The following is a 27150-nucleotide window of genomic DNA, read 5'->3' as shown; positions in this document are numbered from 1 at the left end:
GAATTCCTTAGTAACCATGCGATCTACATGGCAGCATATCCAGAGGACCGTCATAAATCACAAGACTTCAGTATAATTATTACCTTTGAATAAAAGTGTCATTTCTGTTTGTCTCATTACGTATTTCTTTCAGTTATCTTCTGTATTACACACATCAAAAAAAGTTTTGCATCATCCAGGTTCCCAGAGTTCCTGAAGATAGACGTTGACTGTGGATATTGTATCACAGACAGAGTCCCTTTGATTGTTCAGAGATGGCACTAAGACCGCCCAAAGATGTAAACGACCATGCATGAGCAACGCCTATTAAACGGGTGGGTCCGACAGCCGATCAGTTCCAGTCATTCCACGAGGAAGGAGGTACACGGCTCGTGTTGTCTGTAGTTCAGCCATGCCTAGACGGTCAATACCGCGGTTCGTTCGCATCCGCATTGTTACTTTGTACCGGGAAGAGCTCTCAACAAGGGAAGTGTTCAGGCGTCTCGGAGTGAACCAAAGCGATGTTGTTCGGGCATGGAGGAGATACAGAGAGACAGGGGAACCCTGACAGCAACGCCACCATGTTGAATAGCGCTTTTCGTGTAGCCACAGGACGTCGTGTTACGACTCAAATTGTGCGCAATAGGCTGCATGATGAGCAACTTCACTCCCTACGTCCGTGTCGAGGTCCATCTTTGCAACCACGACGCCATGCAGCGCGGTGCACATGGGCCCAACAACATGCCGAATGAACCGTTCAGGATTGGCATCACGTGCCCTTCACCGATGAGTGTCGCTTATGCCTTCAACCAGACAATTATCGGATACGTGTTTGGAGGCAACCCGGTGAGGCTGAACGCCTTCGATACACTGTCCAGCGAGGTTCCCTGCTGTTTTGCGTTGGCATTATGTGGGGCCTACGTACACCGCTGGTGGTCATGGAAGGCGCTGTAACGGCTGTACGATACGTGAATGCCATCCTCCGTCTGATAGTGCAACCATATCGGAGGCATATTGGCGAGGCATTCGTCTTCATATAAGGCAATTCGCGCCCCCACCGTGCACATCCTGTGAATGACTTCCTTCAGGATAACGACATCGCTCGGCTAGAGTGGCCGGAATGTTCTCCAGACATGAACCCTATCGAACACGCTTGGGAGAGACTGGAAAGGGCTGTTTATGGACGACGTGAGCCACCAACCACCCTGAGAGATCTACGCCGAATCGCCGTTGAGAAGGGGGACAATCTGGACCAACAGTGCCGTGATGAACTGGTGGGTAGTACTCCACGACGAATACAGGCATGCATCAATGCATGGGTATTAGGGCACTGGTGTGTACAGCAATCTGGATCACAACCTCTGAAGGTCTCGCTGTATGGTGGTACAACATGCAATGTGAGGTTTTCATGAGCAATAAAAAGGATGGAAATGATTTTTATGTTGATCTCTATTCCACTTTTCTGTACAGCTTCCGGAATTCTCGGAACCGAGGTGATGCAAAACTTTTTTTGGTGTGTGTATATTGTAACAGGTCTTTCTGCGCATTGTCGAGGTTTCATCAAGCTATGTTACTTGGCAGTGACACATCATTGAAAAGTTACTTTCTTCCTCAAGTTTTCACACCAGTGTATTTTCAAAAAGGTGTTGACTATTCAGTCCGAGGCTATATTATTGGTAATTGATAAAAAGAATCATTGCATGACTTTCTGCAAGTTTTTCAGTAATGTTTCACCTTAGCGAGTATCAGTTTACCGACGAAATGGATAATGCTTCAGGTTAAACACTAGAAAATTATAATTGATTATACTGATTGACAGTTACTGATTCTTATTCAAATTATTCACGCCTACTCGAAGATATGTAGAGGAACAACTTTTGAGGAAGACTGCAGTATTTACCAGTCGGAACTGTGGCACCAAGTCTCTCTGAAACATTTGCAGACTGTAGCGACGTTGTATCTAATCCCAGTGGACGAATGTACTTACCAAGAGATGTCGTGATGTTATTCCCAGTCGCTCAAGCGTAGTTAATGACGTCGTAGTAGTTTCCTCATTTCTGAAAAGTTTTTTTCCGCAGTTCGTTGCATGGTGGATCCCTTTCGATCAGCACGAAGTTATCCACGGTGTAGTGAGAAATACAGGACTACAAAAGTTGAAGACGTACCTATTATCCCAGTGGCGTCTGCACTATGAGGCGGGATGTGTAAATATCGTGAGCATGCTGTGTACTGAGCAGGTGCTCTTGTCACCGCCCGTGCCAAGATTTCGACTGTGGAGGAGTTCATACCACACGTGACGTTACAGTTGAACTGTCGCTAAGCAAAGGAACTGTGCATCGCATAACCTATGACAAGCTTCATTATGGCAAAGTTTGTACACAGTAGATGTTCAAGTATCTTTCGGAGCATCAGAAGAAGGCGGGAATGGATTGTTGCCTGACCTTCTGTTGAGAGATACAGAGTAAGGAACAGATTTCATTGCTCAAATTGTAGCACATGATGAAACAATTCGTAACCGTTTCGACCGTGACTGTAAACGGATGAGCGTGTAGTGTGTCTGTCTCCTTTCATCCAGAAGACGTTCCGTCCTGATGGTCTGAAAATTGATGCTCAGTTTCTTTTCCGACGAAGAACGTCTACTCATCAGCTAGCTACTACAGTTAACGCTGAGCGGTGTTGCGACTTGTTGCTGAGTCTCAAACACCCCATCAAAAACAAGAGTAGGAGCAAGCTATAGAATGAGATAGCGCTTCTACAGTACCACACTAGGCCATAAGTGGCCAAGGAGACCTTCGAGCTCCTTCAGAAATTTCGAAAGGAGATCATGGAACATCCTCCTTGCAGTTTCGATATCTACCCACGTGACTTGCATATCTTCATGCCCTTAAAAGAATCTCTAATTGGTAAGAGGTTCATCTGTGACAAGGAAGTGCAGGAGATAGTGGAAAACTGAATTGATCAACAACCCATGAGTTTCTACACCGAACCCATCTACTCCCTTCCTGCACATTGTGATCAATGTATCAATATCAACGGCAGCTATGTATAGTTGCACTGTTTCACATGATCTGTAACGGTATTGTAACATTGTTATTGAAATTTATTTACATGTAACTGTAGTCTCCTTTTCTTTTGGACACATCTTACAGATAATACCAAAAATCTAAATATAGCGCTCCCAAATACATGTGAAAAACATACAACTTAGCGAAAGGCAAATGTTTTGGACAAACACCATTTTAGAAAGAAAGGAGAAAGAGGTTTTGACTAGATCTTTATTGTGAGGTAACACTCAAATGACATATTTTCATAATATAAAAGGCGAATTTCATATGAAATGTTTGTATACTACATAACACAACCAAAGACAGCGTTTGAACAAGACAGTTCTAGTCTATAACACGATGCATTATCTTCTTCTCCAATACAATGATACTTGCCAAGGTTAAACGTAACTGAAAAACTTACAAAAATTCAAGTAATAACAATTTGTTCTATGAACTATTAATAAGGTAGCCTAAGATTGAATTGCCAACACGCCTTACGTATTTTAGACATGGAGATAACACTGTAATACTTGACAAGCAATTTAGGTGTGAAAAGATTTAATTTTAGGTTTCATGAGGCCTTACACTAAGAGTAGGTCTAAAAACATCATTATTTACATGCCTCCAGCATCTGACAATAACTCAGACTACCTATTTGTTTGTGTGCTGTCTGTTTAGCGTAGTATTTTGGCCATTATGTATTTTCAGCAGTCATACGCTTGGTCAAGTTAGTTTTACTACATCACCTCATTTAGAATTAACATGAAGTATCATATCTCTATTTAATTCACTGTCTTTTTAAATGTTATTTCTTAGTCACATGTGTTTTTAACTATTTATGCATGAAAACAGGATTGTAGCACGTAATTTAAGTGTACGTATGTGTGTGTGTGTTTTACTAATGTATTTTAAATGTGGAAATACTGCAGTATACACCCTTCATGTAAGTTTTTACATAAATACGTATGAATATTATACAAGAAGTTCATATCGTTCAGATACCTCTGAGCACAGCCAAGATGACTACTCTGTGGCTACATTGTGATCAACTGTTTTGTTTTAATGGAATGGTTAGTACTGGAACGAATTTGGGTGTTTCGTTGTAAAGGCCACCTCTGTTCCAAGAAATGAGGTGTGGCTTGTTGGAATGTGAACGATGTCATAGATAAGGGGCGTGACTTTCCTTGTGATAGATAAGCGGCGTGGTTTATCAGTTGGTAAATAAGGCAGGGTGTGGCTTGTGACATTATGGGTAGTAGAGCTATGTAGTTTGTAGTTACCTTGCACTTTTCAAGGTCACTGGCTTTCCAAAATAGTTGGTAGCAATATCACTTACGTGTTTCATTTTAAACATACACTCCTGGAAATTGAAATAAGAACACCGTGAATTCATTGTCCCAGGAAGGGAAAACTTTATTGACACATTCCTGGAGTCAGATACATCACATGATCACACTGACAGAACCACAGGCACATAGACACAGGCAACAGAGCATGCACAATGTCGGCACTAGTACAGTGTATATCCACCTTTCGCAGCAATGCAGGCTGCTATTCTCCCATGGAGACGATCGTAGAGATGCTGGATGTAGTCCTGTGGAACGGCTTGCCATGCCATTTCCACCTAGCGCCTCAGTTGGACCAGCGTTCGTGCTGGACGTGCAAACCGCGTGAGACGACGCTTCATCCAGTCCCAAACATGCTCAATGGGGGACACATCCGGAGATCTTGCTGGCCAGGGTAGTTGACTTACACCTTCTAGAGCACGTTGGGTGGCACGGGATACATGCGGACGTGCATTGTCCTGTTGGAACAGCAAGTTCCCTTGCCGGTCTAGGAATGGTAGAACGATGGGTTCGATGACGGTTTGGATGTACCGTGCACTATTCAGTGTCCCCTCGACGATCACCAGTGGTGTACGGCCAGTGTAGGAGATGGCTCCTCACACCATGATGCCGGATGTTGGCCCTGTGTGCCTCGGTCGTATGCAGTCCTGATTGTGGCGCTCACCTGCACGGCGCCAAACACGCGTACGACCATCATTGGCACCAAGGCAGAAGCGACTCTCATCGCTGAAGACGACACGTCTCCATTCGTCCCTCCATTCACGCCTGTCGCGACACCACTGGAGGCGGGCTGCACGATGTTGAGGCGTGAGCGGAAGACGGCCTAACGGTGTGCGGGACCGTAGCCCAGCTTCATGGAGACGGTTGCGAATGGTCCTCGCCGATACTCCAGGAGCTACAGTGTCCCTAATTTGCTGGGAAGTGGCGATGCGGTCCCCTACGGCACTGCGTAGGATCCTACGGTCTTGGCGTGCATCCGTGCGTCGCTGCGGTCCGGTCCCAGGTCGACGGGCACGTGCACCTTCCGCCGACCACTGGCGATAACATCGATGTACTGTGGAGACCTCACGCCCCACGTGTTGAGCAATTCGGCGGTACGTCCACCCGGCCTCCCGCATGCCCACTATACGCCCTCGCTCAAAGTCCGTCAACTGCACATACGGTTCACGTCCACGCTGTCGCGGCATGCTACCAGTGTTAAAGGCTGCGATGGAGCTCCGTATGCCACGGCAAACTGGCTGACACTGACGGCGGCGGTGCACAAATGCTGCGCAGCTAGCGCCATTCGACGGCCAACACCGCGGTTCCTGGTGTGTCCGCTGTGCCGTGCGTGTGATCATTGCTTGTACAGTCCTCTCGCAGTGTCCGGAGCAAGTATGGTGGGTCTGACACACCGGTGTCAATGTGTTCTTTTTTCCATTTCCAGGAGTGTATTTCTAATTAATGTTAGTAGCTGACCAAAAATATTCTTCAAATTTTAACTTTTTTCTTTATTAATGACGTTTATATTATTAAGTTAGAAACGTATGCAGCCCACAGGATATAATGGGTTGCCCTACACGGTTCAAAGGTACTAAAAGGTTGGCAAACATGCTCTAGGGGAAAGATCTTCTAAAAGTTCCCGTCCTACATAAAGTAGGAAATTAGTAACTCTTACCAATTTAATAAAAATTAAAACATACCTCAGTAGCAGTTTTCTACAATATATTTAATTCTCTTGATTCAAAGATTTAAATCTTGGTGGCTGTACAACATGTAGCAATGTTTATCGTAATGATGCGTAATAGGTAGCTGTATACTGTAAAGAAGCCTCCATTGTTAAATGTAAAGGCCAGGATTTTGCTTGACAAATATCGGTATTTTTATATAAATACTAAGCTAGTAGTGGAAGGAAAACAGCTGTTATCTTCTTTAACTGTGTAAGCAGCATTTTTCCCCATAAATAGTGGCTTTCCAGCAAAGTTACGGTTTAAATTCATCGGGCATAAGCACAAATAGTATAAAATGGTATATTGATAAGTGTTGATACAGTGTACATATTACGTTTTGCCTTCTTTTGGTAATGTATATGTTGACTCGTTACGCATTCCTGAAGATTCTGCTTTTTGATGGGATCGATGGAAAACGAGGAATGAATGAATCAGAACTAGATAGTTCCTTTTAAGGCAAAAAATGTGAGGAGATCTGGAGTAATAGCACATCAGCGGTTGGGAGCTCAGAATTGAATGATACTTTCTTCTTAATTGGTTGTAAATAGGCACATAGAGTATGACAAATAACGACAACTTAATTTTTTTGCAATAAACAGTGTACAACAGATTCTCGTCACTTTAATCTGGCTCCGTTTAAGCATGTAGGTGAAAATTACAATAAAATATTGTGCTATGGTATATCTATGAGACTACCAGGTTTACGCAAGGTGGTACGAAGTGCTTGCTTGCACTGCCTTCCAGAGCCAGTCACGACTGTCGTCGACATCCGTGAAGAATACCGTCGCCTTGGAGCAGTGGTGGTTCGGGCCGCACAACTGGCGAGAGCTGGCGACGCCCTTCAGCAGCCAGGCTCCCCCAGGGCCGCGGACTGCCAGTCCCGCTCCCATGTTTCCGGAACAAAGGCCTTCTGAAACTGCGAGGTAGTACTGAAGTTAGATTGCAGTCACTGCAAGTTACAGACAACACACGGAATACAATCATCTCAGCAGTCACTGGACTTTTCGTAACACCTTATTTTCACTAGAACTAAACATAAATACTTTTCCAGAATGAGATTTTCACTCTGCAGCGGAGTGTGCGCTGATATGAAACTTCCTGGCAGATTAAAACTGTGTGCCGGACCGAGACTCGAACTCGAGACCTTTGCCTTTCGTGGGCAAGTGCTCTACCACTTGCTTCTGTAAAGTTTGGAAGGTAGGAGACGAGATACTGGCAGAAGTAAAGCTGTGAGGACGGGGCGTGAGTCGTGCTTGGGTAGCTCAGTTGGTAGAGCACTTGCCCGCGAAAGGCAAAGGTCCCGAGTTCGAGTCTCGGTCCGGCACACAGTTTTAATCTGCCAGGAAGTTTCATATCAGCGCACACTCCGCTGCAGAGTGAAAATCTCATTCTGGAAACATCCCCCAGGCTGTGGCTAAGCCATGTCTCCGCAGTCTCCTTTCTTTCAGAAGTGCTAGTTCTGCAAGGTTCGCAGGAGAGCTTCTGTAAAGTTTGGAAGGTAGGAGACGAGGTACTGGCAGAAGTAAAGCTGTGAGTACCGGGCGTCAGTCGTGCTTGGGTAGCTCAGATGGTAGAGCACTTGCCCGCGAAAGGCAAAGGTCCCGAGTTCGAGTCTCGGTCCGGCATACAGTTTTAATCTGCCAGGAAATTTCATAAATACTTTTGTTTCTAATTTACTAGTATTTTAAGTAGTTTGATATCACTAGCATCACACGGAGCGAAGTTTCACGTTTTTACTCCGACCTTAGAACAATACAGCGTGAGCCCCGGGTGTAATGCAACAGACACCCATGGTGCGGCCTCATTCTTTAAAAGTATTCTCATAGACGACTGGCATCAAGTTTTCAATCCACGAAACGTTGCTATAACCAGAGGCGAGTAAATTTTGTAAATGATAAACATCACAGGATGGGATTACATACTGAGATATCAAGAACAGCTGCCAACATGGGTAACTTAGAAGTAGATACTCTCGGATTAGTGAAGCAACTTAAATCACTCAGTACAAGCAAGTCTTCCGGTCCAGATTGTATACTAGTTAGGTTCACTTCAGAATATGCTGATGCAACAGCCCCATACTTAACAATCATACACAACCGCGTGCTCGACGAGAGATCCGTCCCCAAAGACTGAAAAGTTGCATAGGTCACACCAATATTCAAAAAGGCGTTAGGAGTAATCCACTAAACTACAGGCCTATATCGTTAACGTCGATATGCGGCAGGATTGTGGACACATATTGTGTTCGAATATTATCAGTTACCTCGAAGAGGACGGCCTACAGACACGTGGCAACACGATTTAGAAAACATAGCTCTTGTGAAATACCACCAGCTCTTTACTAATACGAAGTGGTGAGTGCTATCGACAAACGATTTCAAATTGATTCCGTATTTCTAGGTTTCCAGAAAGCTTTTGACGCTGTACCCACAAGCGGGTTGTAATCAAATTGGTTGCTTACGGAATATCGTCTCAGTTATGCGACTGATTTAATGATTTCCTGTCAGAGAGGTCACAATTCGTAGTAACGGATGGAACGTCATCGAGTAAAACAGAAGATGTTCTCGCGTTTCCCAAGGTAGTGTTATAGGTCCTCTGCTGTTTCTGATCTACATAAACGATTTATAAGATAATCTGAGCAGCCATCTTAGATTGTTTGGAGAGGATGCTGTCGTTTATCGTCTAAGTAAAGTCGTCAGTAGATCAAAACCAATTTCAAAACGATTTAGATATATCTGTATAGTGTGAAGATTGGGGATTACGGACAACTTAAATTCGAAAGAACACATAGAAAATGTTGTGGGGAAGGTAAACCAATGAGTGCGTTTTATTAGCAAAACAGTTAGAAGATGCAACAGACCTACTAAAGAGACTGCCTACACTGCGCTTGTCTGTCCTCTTTTGGAGTACTGCTGCGTGGTATGGGATCCTTACCAGATATGATTAACGGAGTACATCGAGGAAGTTCAAAGAAGGGCAGAACGTTTTGTATTCTCGAGAAATAAAGGAGACAGTGTCACGGACATGACACAAGATTTGGGGTGGACATCACTAAAACAAAGGCGTTTCTCGTTGCGGCGGGATCTTATCACGAAATTTCACTCATACGAGTACGAACATATTTTGTTGACACCTAGCTACATACGAAGAAACGATCATCATAATAAAATAGGGGAAATGAGAGCTCGTACGGAAAGATATAGGTATTAGTTTCTTCCGTGTGCTGTTCGAGCGTAGAATAACAGAATTGTTGTGAAGGTAGTTCGATGAACGCTCTGCCAGGCACTTAAGCGTTATTTGCAGAGCAACCATGTGTAGGTGAAGATGAAGTGGTTTCGACATGTGAAGAAAACTTCTGTTACTGATGTGTGACCAACGCACAAAGCCGATGACCAATCCACCAATCCATATCACACTCGTCGCTCCTACTCTGCTTCGAGTTTCATGAATCATGAGTGTTGCAACAGATATTCTATTATAGTTCTCTCAGAAAAGGAAGAAACAATCACGCAAACGTAAATCAGAAACAATACAAAACACATTTACTTATAACATATCAATTTCAAATACATTCTAAGACAAAGAAACGACGCACCACCAAGGAATTATGCGAATGGGATGGAAATAGGTAGAGATGATGTGCGTGTACAGACAAACAAATGATAAAAATTCCAGAAAAATTGTATGATTTATTCAAGAGAAATAGCTTCACAAATTAAGGAAGAAAATAACGTTTCGGCCCACTTCTGTCCTTATCAAAGCAGTTATTCACCTTGGAATTGATTTTTTTTTTTTTGTCACTTGGTGCAGGTGGTACCCTACAGATCGTCCATATATGAAGAGACTCATATTTCAGAACCTCCAAGATTTGATGAAAATAAAGCTTTATTTCCTATTGGTTTCGTTCATCTGATGATCTTTACGTTTCATAAAACGGCCATTGAAACTGCAGCGTCATGACGGCGAGATGCAACAGAGGTCAAATTGGCACAAAGTGCACTAAATGCTGGGGTACGCAACGGAATAAAGGTTCAGCACAGCTACACAGAGTAGGTAGGAGTAATCTACTTCCCGTTTATAAAAAAAAGATTACGTAGCAGGTTTCTCATTCATAAATCTGGTTGTTTGTGTTATGACTCGTGTAAGAAGAAGAAGAAGAAGAAACGCCAAACAGCACATTCGCAGTTCGACAGTGGCTGGATAATGGCCTCTCCAAACTGCCGTTTACCGTTCTGCGACTTCTGAAGTGTTAAACTTTGTGGTTATGCCCTGTCTTCAAGGCCTCAGTGACTTTATCTTTCAACAAGATAACGCAAGACTGCATGTCACCCGTTCTGTCCTGACCTACCTTGATACAGAGTGTATTCGTCTGCTGCCCTGGGGAGCACTTCTTCCAGAATGAAAACATTTGGTCATGGGTTTCCGACAGACGGGAACGACAGCATACGCCAGCCACTATGATTGATGAAATCTGGCACATACTTGAAGCATCAAGGAAAGCCGTACCGGTGTCTGTCACCCAAATCACTGACAAATTAAATCTTGTATCCTTCCTACTGCACTGTGTATGTACTGCAAGAATAATTTCATTGTTTGCTACCTCCCTGGTGTTGCAACTTTAACAGCAATCAGTGTATTTACAGCAACCTAAATGACAATGTTCTTACTGCGGCCTTACATAAAACAAAACTATCCTGTATCAAAAGTGAAATGCAAGAAACATTTTACTTTCGACGGCAGTGATTCAGGATGATTTTTGTTTTAAGTAACGCTGCAATAAGTATACAATTATATCATCTTAACTGGTTCATCAGCCACGTCTTGGTACAACAGCTTCAGCCTCATATTATAAACGAAAGGTAATAATTTGATATCTGAAGAATTTGGCAATAGGAATCTTCACACTAAAGAATGCATGTGAATTTTAGTATATTTTCGAGAATTTTCGGAAGTCATAAGTTACGGAAACTACGAGAGTCATAATGAAGTAGTGTATATGAATTGTATTTACATTTTTTGCAGCAGAATAATTTTATTGTATATGTTTGGATTTTTTTAAGTTCTACTAGGCGAACTCAGAACAGAGAAGTCTAGCTCTGGGCCAGTGTGCCAATCTGAATATCAACAACGCATACCGCTTATGTAATAGACGTCAGGCCACGAGGCGAACACTGTCACGAAATCTCCGAGCGAGAAAGGTAGAAATGTTGCAGTGCTGCATAACAAAGCACTGTGAAGTAACACTAGTCTATCTATCTATCGTTTGAGCCTTGTCCCGCAGTTATGCAGGGTCAGCCATCGGTAATCGGATTTGGCATGTTAATGTTTAAGGGGTGGCCAGATGCCCTTCCTGCCGCCACCCCGAACCTCCTGGGACGGAATTAGTGTACCCCAACTGTCTGCGTCGAGTGTATCCATGGAATAGTGTGAAAGTGTTGAGATGTCTGCGAGCCGTGTAAATGAGGTGCAACATGAGGACCAGCCCGGTATCCACCTAGCGGGATGTGGAAAACCGCCTAAAAACCACATCCAGGCTGGCCGGCACATAGGCCCTCGTCGTTAATCGGCCGGGCGGATTCGATCTGCGGCCGGCGCGCATATCCGAGTCCAGGAAGCAGCACGTTAGCGCTCTCGGCTACCTTGACGGGTCGCTGTGAAGTAACACTACCTAACTTCACTGTCAGAGCGCCACTGAAAAGTCAAATGTAGGCAGAAAGATCCGAGACTGGCATCCCAGAACAATTATTGAATTACTATAGCGAAGCAAGGAGCGCTCACGGGGCCGATAAACGAAGGCAAATGAGCTCGTACAACCAGAGCCACCGCGTCACAGACGCATGTTGGGTGGTTGGTTGTTTTTGGGGAAGGAGACCAGACAGCGAGGTCATCGGTCTCATCGGATTAGGGAAGGACGGGGAAGGAAGTCGGCCGTGCCCTTTGAAAGGAACCATCCCGGCATTTGCCTGGAGCGATTTAGGGAAATCACGGAAAACCTAAATCAGGATGGCCGGACGCGGGATTGAACCGTCGTCCTCCCGAATGCGAGTCCAGTGTCTAACCACTGCGCCACCTCGCTCGGTCACAGGCGCATGCTTGGCTTTTTAAATGACGAGGCTTTCGGAAGACACACACACATTCGGTAGTGCTACAACTCTGACCATGTCGCTAGAGCCAGAGAGAGCGGCAGTCTATTAAGTTTCGGTGAAACCACGATAAGCTGACCGATAATTGTCTGTCTGCTACCTGCTTACTGACTTCAACACGGAGACACAGCCAACCTGATGCATACTACACACGTGGCCTGCTGTTCCCGCCTACGGGATCATTGCCGTGTTTCTTGACTTTCGCAAGGCGTTTGATACAGTTCCCCACAGTCGTTTAATGAACAAAGTAAGAGCATATGGACTATCAGACCAACTGTGTGATTGGATTGAAGAGTTCCTAGATAACAGAACGCAGCAGTCATTCTCAATGGACAGAAGTCTTCCGAAGTAAGAGTGATTTCAGGTGTGCCGCAAGGGAGTGTCGTAGGACCGTTGCTATTCACGATACACATAAATGACCTTGTGGATAACATCGGAAGTTCACTGAGGCTTTTTGCGGATGATGCTGTAGTATATCGAGAAGTTGTAACAACGGAAAATTGTACTGAAATGCAGGAGGATCTGCAACGAATTGACGCATGATGCAGGGAATGGCAATTGAATCTCAATGTAGACAAGTGTAATGTGCTGCGAATACATAGAAAGAAAGATCCTTTATCATTTAGCTACAATATAGCAGGTCAGCAACTAGAAGCAGTTAATTCCATAAATTATCTGGGAGTAGGCATTAGGAGTGATTTAAAAGGGAATGATCATATAAAGTTGATTGCCGGTAAAGCAGATGCCAGACTGAGATTCATTGGAAGAATCCTAAGGAAACACAATCCGAAAACAAAGGAAGTAGGTTACAGTAAACTTGTTCGCCCACTGCTTGGATATTACTCACCAGTGTGGGATCCGTACCAGATATGGTTGATAGAAGAGGTAGAGAAGATCCAACGGAGAGCAGCGCGCTTCGTTACAGGATCATTTAGTAATCACGAAAGCGATACTACACTCACTATACCTAATGTTGGCGAAAGTGCAGCCCAACAGTAGTCGAGTCACATCACGGAAGTGCAGGAGAGACGCTCAGTAGCTCGGTACGGGCTTTTGTTGAAGTTTCGAGAACGTACCTTCACCGAGGAGTCAAGCTTACGCCCAGCCGCGAACTGCCGCCCGTCGGCCTGAAAACACTACTAACACTGTAAACTCAACATGACAAAAACGTTATTGCAGATGTCACTGTTTCACTGTCTCCGGGTGTAAGCTGGACCACTCAATCACACACACACACACACACATACACACACACCAATCTCATCCACCTTTTCAAAACGCGACGCCAGCTCCCCGCGTCGTAATATTGGTGTCAGAAAGTGGCTGTAACATTGGTATCAGAATTGGTTGTCATCTCACGACTTCAGTGACAGTGGAACCATATATGCTGCCACTTCCCTGATGTGACTCGGCTACTGTTGGGCTGCACTTTCGCCAACATTAGGTATAGTGATTGTAGTATCGTTTTTGTGAGAATTTGTTTGACTTCGAATTTCATATGGAACCAATGACTTTTTTGCCAAGTGTCTAGTTGTATTGATAGGTAGGTCAACCATGTCGTTGCCGATTGCAGGGTGTTACTCAGGAGGAACCATGGAGAATATTATAAGCTGTAGTAGCTCATTTAACAGCTACTCGCGAGCACTAGGGACGTACATAACAAAGTAAAGGCTATAGGTACAAACTGGACAGCTTGAGAGGAGATAAAAACGATTGTAGAAGGAAATAGCTTATCATAAGACTCCAGGGTACACAGAGGAAGTGCAAAGAATGCGTGAGGACTGGTTGGCTGAAAATGGGCCTCGAGACGTGAGGAATGAGATTACTATGGGGAGGATGGAAAGAAGGGACATAGAGGAAGCAGAGAGAAGGAAGAAAGATGAGTTACGGTTGAAATGTGCTTGTGTTAGACAATACAATGGCAACAGGTGAAAGGAATCGGAGGTTGTGAAAGTTCCGTCTCATGGACGAAGGCTCGGCGCTTTAAATAATGAGGCTTTCGGAGCTCAAAGATACATTCAATCACGCTGACAGTCTGTCTGTGTTAATAGAACCAGAGAGAATTACAGTCTATTTAGCTTCAGTGAAACTACGACACAAGCTGATCAATGATCGTCTGCTTGCCACCTGCTTGCCATCCTCAACACCGAGACACAGCCTGATGATGCATACCATAGCTGTAGTCTGCCATTGCTGCGTTCTCGATCATTGCGAATGAGAAGACTACTGCTTAGCCAGTCCTCCTTTACTACGGATCACCGTGGATGATCTGCAAGTTGTCATCTCCAGACCGACCACGTGTAGAGCGTTTGCGCACCTTAAAGATCGACTCGTGAAAATCTGCTGCATTCTTTGTCGATCCAAGGTCGACAACAGTCTTCCTGGAGCATAGTCGGCAGTCTCCACATGTGGCGATGCCTTTTGGTCCACCTGCTGTCGCCAGTACAGCACGCAGCCGTGGCTAACTGACTTGCGGGGCGACCTCATGTTTCGCTGACGAGGCATCGGCACTTACAAGGGGAAGGCCTCAGACACGGCCAACCGATTCGGCTCAGATTAGGCAGGTCGCTTGTGTACAACCTAAAACGAAGGAATCTAAGGTATTTTTGGTCAACACCCCCGCGTTTTTGAGAAAATCACCCCTAAAGGTTATGACGAGCAACCGACTCAAAAATGGCGGGATCGATAGATAATTGTAAATAGAGCATTTTCATCATGAGTTTTCCAGAATCGAGGTAAGATACCTTTACAACTGCCGCTTCTGTACCCTCATGTTAAACGGTTATTCGCCGCCAGCACAGATAGCGCAACGACCTACAGCCGGCACGGTAACTCAGCGTGTTCGGTCAGAGGGTTAGATGGCCCTCTGCAATAAAGAAACTGAGTTAATGGATCAACGACGAACTGAAACCGGTGTCTTGCGACGTCCGCACCGATCAGATGCAACGAACAAAATGAGATTTAAAAAAAAAGTAACCGGCTGGGAATCGGAGAACCCGGGTTCGAATCTCGAAGAAACCTACCGGGTGTTTTTCTTTGCGTTTGTATTTTTCCATATCTCAATTGATAGTGAGGAGGAGGAGGAGGAGATTAGTGTTTAACGTCCCGTCGACAACGAGGTCATTAGAGACGGAGCGCAAGCTCGGGTGAGGAAAGGATGGGGAAGGAAATCGGCCGTGCCCTTTCACAGGAACCATCCCGGCATTTGCCTGAAGCGATTTAGGGAAATCACGGAAAACCTAAATCAGGATGGCCGGAGACGGGATTGAACCGTCGTCCTCCCGAATGCGAGTCCAGTGTGCTAACCACTGCGCCACCAATTGATAGGGATAGGAGGGTTAATAAGGTAAGTAAATCAATAAGGAATGATAACAGTAAGGTAGGCCAATAAATTTCTCAAACCTCTTGGGATAGTAAACAACTAAAATGATACTCCAGGTCACTTTACAATGGCTCTTCCAGTCACCGTTACGTGTCCTCACTTTTCTTCGAACAACTAGATGGATGATACTTGTCATATAAACATTCGAAACAAATATACTCACGGCACTAAGAACATCTAATGAATGCAATCTTTCGACAGCTACACTGTTCCTTCCGAAGAGTCGGCGGAAAACAAACTTGGTTTACATTTAAAAAATATGTGTTTTTCGGGAATTAATTTTGATGCGTACCACGCATACGATGTCATTGCCTGAAAAATCGGTGCTGAAAGTTCGTTATGAATTACGCTGTGAATAGTTATTGCATCCGTGCGGTTGTGCAATTTCCGCTGGGTTTCCAGAAGCACACTGCAATTCTGAAGCCTGGAAATAAAATTTTTAACCTGGCGATAGAAATAAACATCACACGGTTGGAATACAGGTGTGCAGTTTGGCGGTATTACTTTTACTGTGCACGTCGGCTGACCCTCGCACATTGTGTCATATATTGTAGTATTAATTTGTCCACTCCAGGAATCCAATATTAGACGAAACTTGGTATCAGAAACGTATGGTTTTAAAACATTCTCAAGAAAAGTTCTGTAAATCGCAGTCGTCAGTTTCCCGGATTTGGAGCAGGTAATGTAAACAGTTTTTCAACGAGTCGGTTAAACGATTGATCTCTTCTATAACCCGAGGACCAAATGTAACAGTCGTTTCTTGTAAACACAGGAAAACCTCAGGAAACACTTTTCCAGAGGCTGTGAAGGCATATTGCGCCGTGTACGAATGTGTTAGTTCGTTTTTACTACCAACTGCGACAAGGGTTCGTTTTTCTCCCTTATGCGATAACGTGCGTCGAATGTTCACCCGATACTCCCATCCTGTTTGATCGGTGTTGATCACGTAATCACGATTAAAACCGGTCATAAGTGATGACGTTTGCGTGCTGAAAAGAGCCGCCACTTTCTGTGTATCTACTATATTTTGTATCTCCTTATGGGAGACGTATTTAGTTACGTGCCTGCCGGCCGCGGTGGTCTCGCGGTTAAGGCGCTCAGTCCGGAACCGCGCGACTGCTACGGTCGCAGGTTCGAATCCTGCCTCGGGCATGGATGTGTGTGCTGTCCTTAGGTTAGTTAGGTTTAAGTAGTTCTAAGTTCTAGGGGACTGATGACCACAGACGTTAAGTCCCATAGTGCTCAGAGCCATTTGAGTTACTTGCCGTTGACGAATTTCATACTCCGATTTGAAATTTCTTGCCCAAGATAATGATGCAGCAAAATCCTTGTTGGCCGTATATTGAACAGCTGCACCTGCAGCCCACTCCTGAAGTATTCTCGTTGTTACATTCTCGTTACGACAATGAGATTCGACAAATCTGTCATATTTCCACTAATTTATCGCCTGGTATTTGTCGTATCTTGTCTCTCCTTTAAGGATATCACTTTCCTACAATTTCAAGTCCTCCTTCCTTTTCAGGGCTGTTGTTGCTCCATTCTTTTGCAGTGTTTGTAAGTCCTAATTTGGATGATTCCTGGCTAGCGCTACCGCCTTTACTTTTACTTCAAGGGGTACAGCGCCGTAGTTCAATCGTTTAGTAACCGGTTCGTAATACTCATCGGGAACAGATGAAGCACATATTCCCAGTGACGTGGAGATTTAGAAAGTGTTATGTCCATTTTGCGATTCACTAGTCGGGATATCTTCCACTGAATCACCTTCTTCGTCTTCATGGTATAGTACTTCAGTATCAACAAAAGTCATTTCGTTCGTTAACTCCAAAAAACGCTCGACGATAGCCGCTCCTATCAATCTGGAACGCCGAGAAACAGAACTGCCTGCTTCCGGTAGTGCATTGATAATGCATCTGTCTTGCAACACTTTTACAAACCAAAACACAGCGTCGGTAACTTCCCGCTTGCCATCGTCTGTGACAGGCTCCCAACTATATATTACAGCGCTAGTCGAAGGGTGTACATCCTCCATTATTCAGATTATGCACCTGAAAGATATGACACAACCAACAATAACTAGTTACTACGGCATAAACAGACGAGCTAATTACTACAAACTACACTCCTGGAAATTGAAATAAGAACACCGTGAATTCATTGTCCCAGGAAGGGGAAACTTTATTCACACATTCCTGGGGTCAGATACATCACATGATCACAATGACAGAACCACAGGCACATAGACACAGGCAACAGAGCATGCACAATGTCGGCACTAGTACAGTGTATATCCACCTTTCGCAGCAATGCAGGCTGCTATTCTCCCATGGAGACGATCGTAGAGATGCTGGATGTAGTCCTGTGGAACGGCTTGCCATGCCATTTCCACCTGGCGCCTCAGTTGGACCAGTGTTCGTGCTGGACGTGCAGACCGCGTGAGACGACGCTTCATCCAGTCCCAAACATGCTCAATGGGGGACAGATCCGGAGATCTTGCTGGCCAGGGTAGTTGACTTACACCTTCTAGAGCACGTTGGGTGGCACGGGATACATGCGGACGTGCATTGTCCTGTTGGAACAGCAAGTTCCCTTGCCGGTCTAGGAATGCTAGAACGATGGGTTCGATGACGGTTTGGATGTACCGTGCACTATTCAGTGTCCCCTCGACGATCACCAGTGGTGTACAGCCAGTGTAGGAGATCGCTCCCCACACCATGATGCCGGGTGTTGGCCCTGTGTGCCTCGGTCGTATGCAGTCCTGATTGTGGCGCTCACCTGCACGGCGCCAAACACGCATACGACCATCATTGGCACCAAGGCAGAAGCGACTCTCATCGCTGAAGACGACACGTCTCCATTCGTCCCTCCATTCACGCGTGTCGCGACACCACTGGAGGCGGGCTGCACGATGTTGGGGCGTGAGCGGAAGACGGCCTAACGGTGTGCGGGACCGTAGCCCAGCTTCATGGAGACGGTTGCGAATGGTCCTCGCCGATACCCCAGGAGCAACAGTGTCCCTAATTTGCTGGGAAGTGGCGGTGCGGTCCCCTACGGCACTGCGTAGGATCCTACGGTCTTGGCGTGCATCCGTGCGTCGCTGCGGTCCGGTCCCAGGTCGACGGGCACGTGCACCTTCCGCCGACCACTGGCGACAACATCGATGTACTGTGGAGACCTCACGCCCCACGTGTTGAGCAATTCGGCAGTACGTCCACCCGGCCTCCCACATGCCCACTATACGCCCTCGCTCAAAGTCCGTCAACTGCACATACGGTTCACGTCCACGCTGTCGCGGCATGCTACCAGTGTTAAAGACTGCGATGGAGCTCCGTATGCCACGGCAAACTGGCTGACACTGACGGCGGCGGTGCACAAATGCTGAGCAGCTAGCGCCATTCGACGGCCAACACCGCGGTTCCTGGTGTGTCCGCTGTGCCGTGCGTGTGATCATTGCTTGTACAGCCCTCTCGCAGTGTCCGGAGCAAGTATGGTGGGTCTGACACACCGGTGTCAATGTGTTCTTTTTTCCATTTCCAGGAGTGTATATACAGTACTCGTCGTATGTAACTTACGGAAGAACACTGTATTCATTCCCAAAACGTATTTCATTCAGCGCATTAACGATGGAAAAATCACTACATGTATCCACGAGGTTCGCGGCAGCCTAATGACGGAAAACAACTCTTTCCGATTGACTTATATAAGGCTCGTGCTGGACACCTTCACTCTTCCAATACAAAAAGAATAACATCCGTGAGGTTTCTTCGAGATTCGAACCCGGGTTCTCCGATTCCCGGTCAGTTCATTTTTTTTTTTTTTGTTATCTCATTTTTTTTCAATTTGGTTCATTGCATCTGCTCGGGGCGGACGTCGTAAGACATGTGTTTAAGTTCGTTGTTGATCGATCAGCTCAGTATTTTTTATTACAGAGGGCAGCTAAACATCTGACCGAACACGCTGAGCTACCGTGCCGGCCTTCCCTTGGCCGTTGCGTTATCGCCGCTGTCGGCGAAAAGCGTTTACCATGAGGGTACAGAAGCGGCAGTTGTAAAAGTTCCTTTCCTTGATTTCTGGAAAAGTTTGCGTTTGCGGACCCCATACCTGATGATGAAAAATGCTCTATTTACAGTTATCCATCGATCCCTCCAATTTTGAGTCGATTGCTCGTCATAACTTTTGGAGTGATTTTCTCAAAATTTTGGGAGTGTTGACCCAAAATATCTTAGAGCCCTTCGTTTTAGGTTGTACACAAGCGACCTGCAAAATTTGAGCCGAATCGGTTGGCCGTGTCTGAGGCCTTCCCCTTGTTAGTCGCGGTATGCGCGCTTACGCCTGGCCGCCAACCGCCATCATGAAGACACTTCTAACTCTATAAACTTAACATGATAAATAAGTGTTATTGCAGAAAACACTGTGTCAGTGACGTCTGTGGGTGTAATCTGTACAACTCAACCACATTTCTTTCTCAGCATCTTGTTCATAATGTGTCCCCAGTTTCATACCGTGGCGTATAATATGTTGAAGAGTCAAAGAAACTGGCACACCTGCCTGAAATACTGTAGGACCCCCGCGAACACGGAGAAGTGCTGCAACACGATGTGGTTTGGACTCGAATAATGACTGGGGAGTTTGGTGGCCAGCGGAAGTGTTTAAACTCAGAAGAGTATATTGTCCTGTTGCAATTGCCCAAGTCCATCGGAATGCACAATGGACATGAATGGATGTAGGTGATCAGGCAGGATGCTTACGTACGTATCACCAAGGTTGTTTCAACTACTATACGGAAGTTTCTCTGGGAAGTTCTTACATATCCTCTGTTCAGTCCTCATCTTCCCCTATGCGATTTCCGTATTTTGGAACCCTGAAAAAAGACATCTGTGGCCGCTGACATCTGACATCTGACATCTGAGTTGCTTCGGACAAAGAGGAGCACCTGTGGGTATAATCATGGTTCGGAGTCATTGGTCGTCTTGTCTCACAGGAGGATAAATGAACTAATGGTTATGGCATTTACTTTTGAAGCAATAAAAGTCTATTTACTTTTTCATTTGAGTGCGCGTTATACACGAACAATGAATTCGAATATTTGTCATAAATTCTGCTCTGATTAACAAAACTTTCCCTTCACGTATTTCATCAATCGGAAGAAATGACGTGTCTAGAAAGGTTCCAGGGACGACGCCTTACGCTCCCCACCTAACAGGCTCCAACAGTCTTCAATAGGTAGTAGCAAAAAGGAGCTAGGAGACTGACATTATGATGCTTTCTGTCTGAGAAGTGAGAGCACTGGACAAATGTTGTGTTTGTGATATTGGAGAAGTTGGAGAAGTGGAGAAGGGGGAGGGGGGAGGGGTAGGAGGGTGGATATACTCGACGAGGAGTACGATGCGCTTGAATATTGAGCTCAAACAAGCAGCAGTACAAATTTCTGCATGCACCTCTAGTTGTGTCTTTCAACTGCCAATCTGCTAATTGGTGCCATAGCGAGTGCATCGGTTTCAATCTTTTGTTGCTGATTTGTTTATACCGTGCTACACTTTGTCTGCGAATTTTGATTGGCTGGCTTGAGGAACAAAGGATCGCCATGAACTTTTGTTTTAAGCTCCGCAAAACAACAGCCGCAAGCCACCGTCTGCTAAGGGAGGCTTTTGGTAAGCAAGCTCTGTGACAAGCAAGAACATATAAATGTTTTAAGCAGTTTAAAGGTGAATGGATGTCTACGGAGGATGTGTGTGTGTGTGTGTGTGTGTGTGTGTGTGTGTGTGTGTGTGTGTGTTTTCCTTAGCGCAAGTTAGTGTAAGTTAGATTAAGTAGTGTGTAAGCTTAGGGACTGATGACCTCAGCAGTTTGGTGCCACAGGAACCTACGACAAATTTCCAAATTTCCTAATTAACCCTGGGCTTAAGGGGTGCACTGATCTGCAAACAATAGTTCGAGGATGGCTAGGGTCATAACTGCTGATGAATCATGGATGTACAGTTACGACATTGAAATAAAACAATCTTCGCAGTGGAAGACACCATCCTCTCCTATCCGCAGCCAAGAAAAGCGCGCCAAGTTCCCAGCAACATCAGATCAATGCTAGTTATTTTTTTAACATTCACGGAATTACCCACGCTGAATTTCTTGCAAGTGGTCAGCCAGTCATAGCGAAGTTCTAATGCGACGTTTTGCAGGTAGTAAGGAAGATGTTAGACGTAAACGGCCTGAGAGATGAAAGAACAAAGACAAGTTGTTGCTTCATGAAAATGTACTTGTTTACATCCCGCTCACTCTGAGGGACTTCCTGAAAAAAAAAAAAAAAAATAGTTGTCCTCAATCCACCTTACTCGTCTGCTCCTAGTCCCTTGCTTTTTCTTCCTATTCCTGAAATGAAACTGAAGTTGAGAAGGGATTCAAGCGAAATTGCAACTACTAAAATTTTGAACACGGTTCAGCCAGCGGGCTTCCAGTACCGCTTCTAACAATGAGAAAATCGCCGGAAGAGATGCATACAGATGCGATGGCACTATATTGAAGCTGATGGTGGAAATTAAAATGTAAAAGTTTTCTGATTTTCGCGGGGATATTCTCGGAAATTTTGGAACCACTTCGTATGGGCTAGCAAGTGGAGCTTGCCTAGTACACGCTGTGTTACGCACTGTGCATCGATCCCAAATTCCAGATACTGCAAGTGTCTCATTTAAAGTAGGGGTCCACCGTGGCGCTGCTGCATCTGCACAGTACCTCTTGGGCACTGCCGGTGGTGGATTGAGCTGACTATGAGTCAGCCACTGGAAGATGTTTGATTATGTTCGGATAGAAGCTATCGCCCCCCCCCCCCCCAATGAACCATGGACCATGCCGTTGGTGAGGAGGCTTGCGTGCCTCAGCGATACAAATGGCCGTACCGTAGGTGCAACCACAACGGAGGGGTATCTGTTGAGAGGCCAGACAAACGTGTGGTTCCTGAAGAGGGGCAGCAGCCTTTTCAGTAGTTACAAGGGCAACAGTCTGGATGATTGACTGATCTGGCCTTGTAACACTAACCAAAACTGCCTTCCTGTGCTGGTACTGCGAACGGCTGAAAGCAAGGAGAAACTACAGCCGTAAATTTTCCCGAGGGCATGCAGCTTTACTGTATCGTTAAATGATGATGGCGTCCTCTTGGGTAAAATATTCCGGAGGTAAAATAGTCCCCCATTCGGATCTCCAGGCGGGGTCTACTCAAGAGGACGTCATTATCACTAGAAAGAAAACTGGCGTTCTGCGGATCGGAGCGTGGAATGTCAGGTCCCTAAATCGGGCAGGTAGGTTAGAAAACTTAAAAAGGGAAATGGATAGGTTAAAGTTAGATATAGTGGGAATTAGTGAAGTTCGGTGGCAGGAGGAAAAAGACATTTGGTCAGGTGAATACAGGGTTATAAATACAAAATCAAATAGGGGTAATGCAGGAGTAGGTTTAATAATGAATAAAAAAATAGGAGTGCGGGTAAGCTACTACAAACTGATGTGTTGGCAATTGTGCCAACACCTTGTAGATAGAGGAGGCCGAAATGCACGCTATAATCTAACGCAGACGGGCGTGAGGTCTGAAACAGGATACGTTATGAATGCTATAAAGAAAAGTACGTAGCTGCGGTTGTACTTAACTTTAATCCATCATTTGTATACAGCATTCTTGATGATACAAGTGAGACTCTCTCCAGATATGGTTAATGGCGCCTTGCTAGGTCGTAGCCATGGACTTAGCTGAAGGCTATTCTAACTATCTCTCGGCAAATGAGAGAAAGGCTTCGTCAGTGTAGTCGCTAGCAAAGTCGTCGTACAACTGGGGCGAGTGCTAGTACGTCTCTCTAGACCTGCCGTGTGGTGGCGCTCGGTCTGCAATTACTGACAGTATCGACACTCGGGTCCGACATGTACTAATGGACCGCGGCCGATTTAAAGCTACCACCTAACAAGTGTGGTGTCTGGCGGTGACACCACACAAACAGCATTGTGAACGTATTATTGTGGCTAAGATACACACGAAGCCCACACCTACTACAATAGTACAAGTTTATATGCCAACTATCTCTGTCGATGATGAAGAAATTGATGAAATGTATGATGAGATAAAAGACATTATTCAGGTAGTGAAGGGAGACGAAAATTTAATAGTCATGGGTGACTGGAATTCGAGAGTAGGAAAAGGGAGGGAAGGAAACATAGTAGGTGAATATGGATTGGGGGAAAGAAATGAAAGAGGAAGCCGTCTGGTAGAATTTTGCACAGAGCATAACTTAATCATAGCTAACACTTGGTTCAAGAATCATAAAAGAAGGTTGTACACGTGGAAGAATCCTGGAAATAATAGAAGGTATCAGATAGATTATATAATGGTAAGACAGAGATTTAGGAACCAGGTATTAAATTGTAAGACATTTCCAGGGGCAGATGCGGACTCTGACCACAGTCTATTGGTTATGAACTGTAGATTAAAACTAAAGAAACTGCAAAAAGGTGGGAATTTAAGGAGATGGGACCTGGATAAACTGAAAGAACCAGAGGTTGTACAGAGTTTCAGGAAGAGCATAAGGGAACAATTGACAGGAATGGGGGAAAGAAATACAGTAGAAGAAGAATGGGTAGCTCTGAGGGATGAAGTAGTGAAGGCAGCAGAGGATCAAGTAGGTAAAAAGAAGAGGGTTAGTAGAAATCCTTAGGTAACAGAAGAAATATTGAATTTAATTGATGAAAGGAGAAAATATAAAAATGCAGTAAATGAAGCAGGCAAAAAGGAATACAAACGTCTCAAAAATGAGATCGACAGGAAGTGCAAAATGGCTAAGCAGGGATGGCTAGAGGACAAATGTAAGGATGTAGAGGCTTATCTCACTAGGGGTAAGATAGATACTGCCTACAGGAAAATTAAAGAGACCTTTGGAGATAAGAGAACCACATGTATGAACATCAAGAGCTCAGATGGAAACCCAGTTCTAAGGAAAGAAGGGAAAGCAGAAAGGTGGACGGAGTATATAGAGGGTCTATACAAGGGCGATGCACTTGAGGACAATATTATGGAAATGGAAGAGGATGTAGATGAAGATGAAATGGGAGATATGATGGTTTGACAGAGCACTGGAAGACCTGAGACGCAACAAAGCTCCGGGAGTAGACAACCTTCCATTAGAATTACTGATAGCCTTGGGAGAGCCAGTCCTGACAAAACTCTACCATCTGGTGAGCAAGATGTATGAGACAGGCGAAATACCCTCAGACTTCAAGAAGAATATAATAATTCCAATCCCAAAGAAAGCAGGTGTTGACAGATGTGAAAATTACTGATCAATCAGTTTTATAAGCCACAGCTGCAAAATACTAACGCGAATTCTTTACAGACGAATGGAAAAACTAGTAGAAGCCAACCTTGGGGAAGATCAGTTTGGATTCCGTAGAAATGTTGGAACACGTGAGGCAATACTAACCTTACGCCTTATCTTAGAAGAAAGATTAAGAAAAGGCAAACCTACGTTTCTAGCATTTGTAGACTTAGAGAAAGTTTTTCACTATGTTGACTGGAATACTCCCTTTCAAATTCTGAAGGTGGCAGGGGTAAAATACAGGGAGCGAAAGGCTATTTACAGTTTGTGCAGAAACCAGATGGCAGTTATAAGGGTCGAAGGACATGAAAGGGAAGCAGTGGTTGGGAAGGGAGTGAGACCGGATTGTAGCCTCTCCCCGATGTTATTCAATCTGCATATTGAGCAAGCAGTAAAGAAAACAAAAGAAAAATTCGGAGTAGGTATTAAAATCCATGGAGAAGAAATAAAAACTTTGAGGTTCGCCGACGACATTGTAATTCTGTCAGAGACTGCAAAGGACTTGGAAGAGCAGTTGAATAGAATCGACAGTGTCTTGAAAGGAGGATATAAGATGAACATCAACAAAAGCAAAACGAGGATCATGGAATGTAGTTGAATTAAGTCGGGTGATGCTAAGGGAATTAGATTAGGAAGTGAGACACTTAAAGTAGTAAAAGAGTTTTGCTATTTGGGAAGTAAAACAACTGATGATGGTCGAAGTTTAGAGGATATAAAATGTAGACTGGCAATGGTAAGAAAAGCGTTTCTGAAGACGAGAAATTTGTTAACATCGAGTATAGATTTAAGTGTCAGGAAGTCGTTTGTGAAAGTATTTGTATGGAGTGTAGCCACGTATGGAAGTAAAACATGGACGATAAATAGTTTGGACAAGAAGAGAATAGAAGCTTTCGAAATGTGGTGCTACAGAAGAATGCTGAAGATTAGATGGGTAGATCACATAACTAATGAGGAGGTATTGGATAGAATTGGTAAGAAGAGGAGTTTGTGGCACAACTTGAGAAGAAGAAGGGACCGGTTGGTAGGACATGTTCTGAGGCATCAAGGGATCAGAAATTTAGCATTGGAGGGCAGTGTGGAGGGTAAAAATCATAGAGGGAGACCAAGAGATGAATACACTAAGCAGATTCAGAAGGACGTAGGTTGCAATAAGCACTGGGAGATGAAGAAGCTTGCACAGGATAGAGTAGCATGGAGAGCTGCATCAAACCAGTCTCAGGACTGAAGACCACAACAACAACAACAGAAGCTATCGGCAGCCACAAGAATAGAAAGATGAACATACAACCACCAAGCCACCACTATTTTTGACAGGACTCCAATTTACCAATGCCTTTCCACTGCATTTCATCCGGTAAATAATGTCTCCTACCCCATCAGCTTCAATGGCCATCCTAGTCATAAACAACTATTTTTGTTACCCACAGAAGCCACAAGCTGTTTGCAGCGTCTATGGCTTTTCTGTGCAGCACTATTCTAGTGACACATCGCTATACTTTCGCACAATTAACTTTCATATTTGATTGTTTATTACCGTTTTGTTGTATTTCCTTACCTTATAGAAACTAGGTACGTAATACGCTGGCTGTTAAAACATGCCAAAATGCATTTTTGATTAAGTGAAGAATTGTAGTACACAATAATACATGAAGACTACAACCAACAACACTACTGGCCGTTAAATTTGCTACACCACGAAGATGTCGTGCTACAAACGCGAAATTTAACCGACAGGAAGAAGATGCTGTGATATGCAAATATTTAGCTTCTCAGAGCATTCACACAAGGCTGGCGCCGGTGGAGACACCTACATCGTACTGACATGAGGAAAGTTTCCAATCGATTTCTCATACACAAACAGCAGTTGACCTGCGTGGTCTGGTGACACCTTGTTTTGATGCCTCGTGTAAGGAGGAGAAATGCGTACCATCACGTTTCTTCGATAAAGGCCGGATTGCAGCCTAACGCGATTGCGGTTTATCGTATCGCGACATTGCTGCTCGCGTTGGTCGAGATCCAATGACTGTTAGCAGAATATGGAATCGGTGGATTCAGGAGGGTAATAAGGAACGCCGTGCTGGATACTATCACTAGCAGTCGAGATGACAGGCATCTTATCCGCATGGCTGTAACGGATCGTGCAGCCACGTCTCGATCCCTGGGTCAACAGATGGGGACGTTTGCAAGACAACAACCATCTGCA

The 27150-nt window shown here is 44.8% G+C and overlaps 1 protein-coding gene across 1 annotated transcript in view; it reads right to left on the bottom strand.

The window, feature by feature from the left end:
• Window positions 1-5849: 5849 nt before the first annotated feature.
• LOC126161572 (transmembrane protease serine 9-like) overlaps window positions 5850-27150 on the bottom strand; it is a 32724-nt gene continuing 11423 nt past the window's right edge. Inside the window, exon 5 of the mRNA XM_049917553.1 lies at window positions 5850-6997. Coding sequence (XP_049773510.1) covers window positions 6783-6997 — 215 coding nt within the window. The 3' untranslated portion in view covers window positions 5850-6782. The remainder of the gene's footprint in view (window positions 6998-27150) is intronic.

Source organism: Schistocerca cancellata, chromosome 1 (assembly GCF_023864275.1).
Source record: "Schistocerca cancellata isolate TAMUIC-IGC-003103 chromosome 1, iqSchCanc2.1, whole genome shotgun sequence".
NCBI classification, from domain to species: domain Eukaryota; kingdom Metazoa; phylum Arthropoda; class Insecta; order Orthoptera; family Acrididae; genus Schistocerca; species Schistocerca cancellata.
This window is presented reverse-complemented; position numbering and strand designations above follow the sequence as displayed.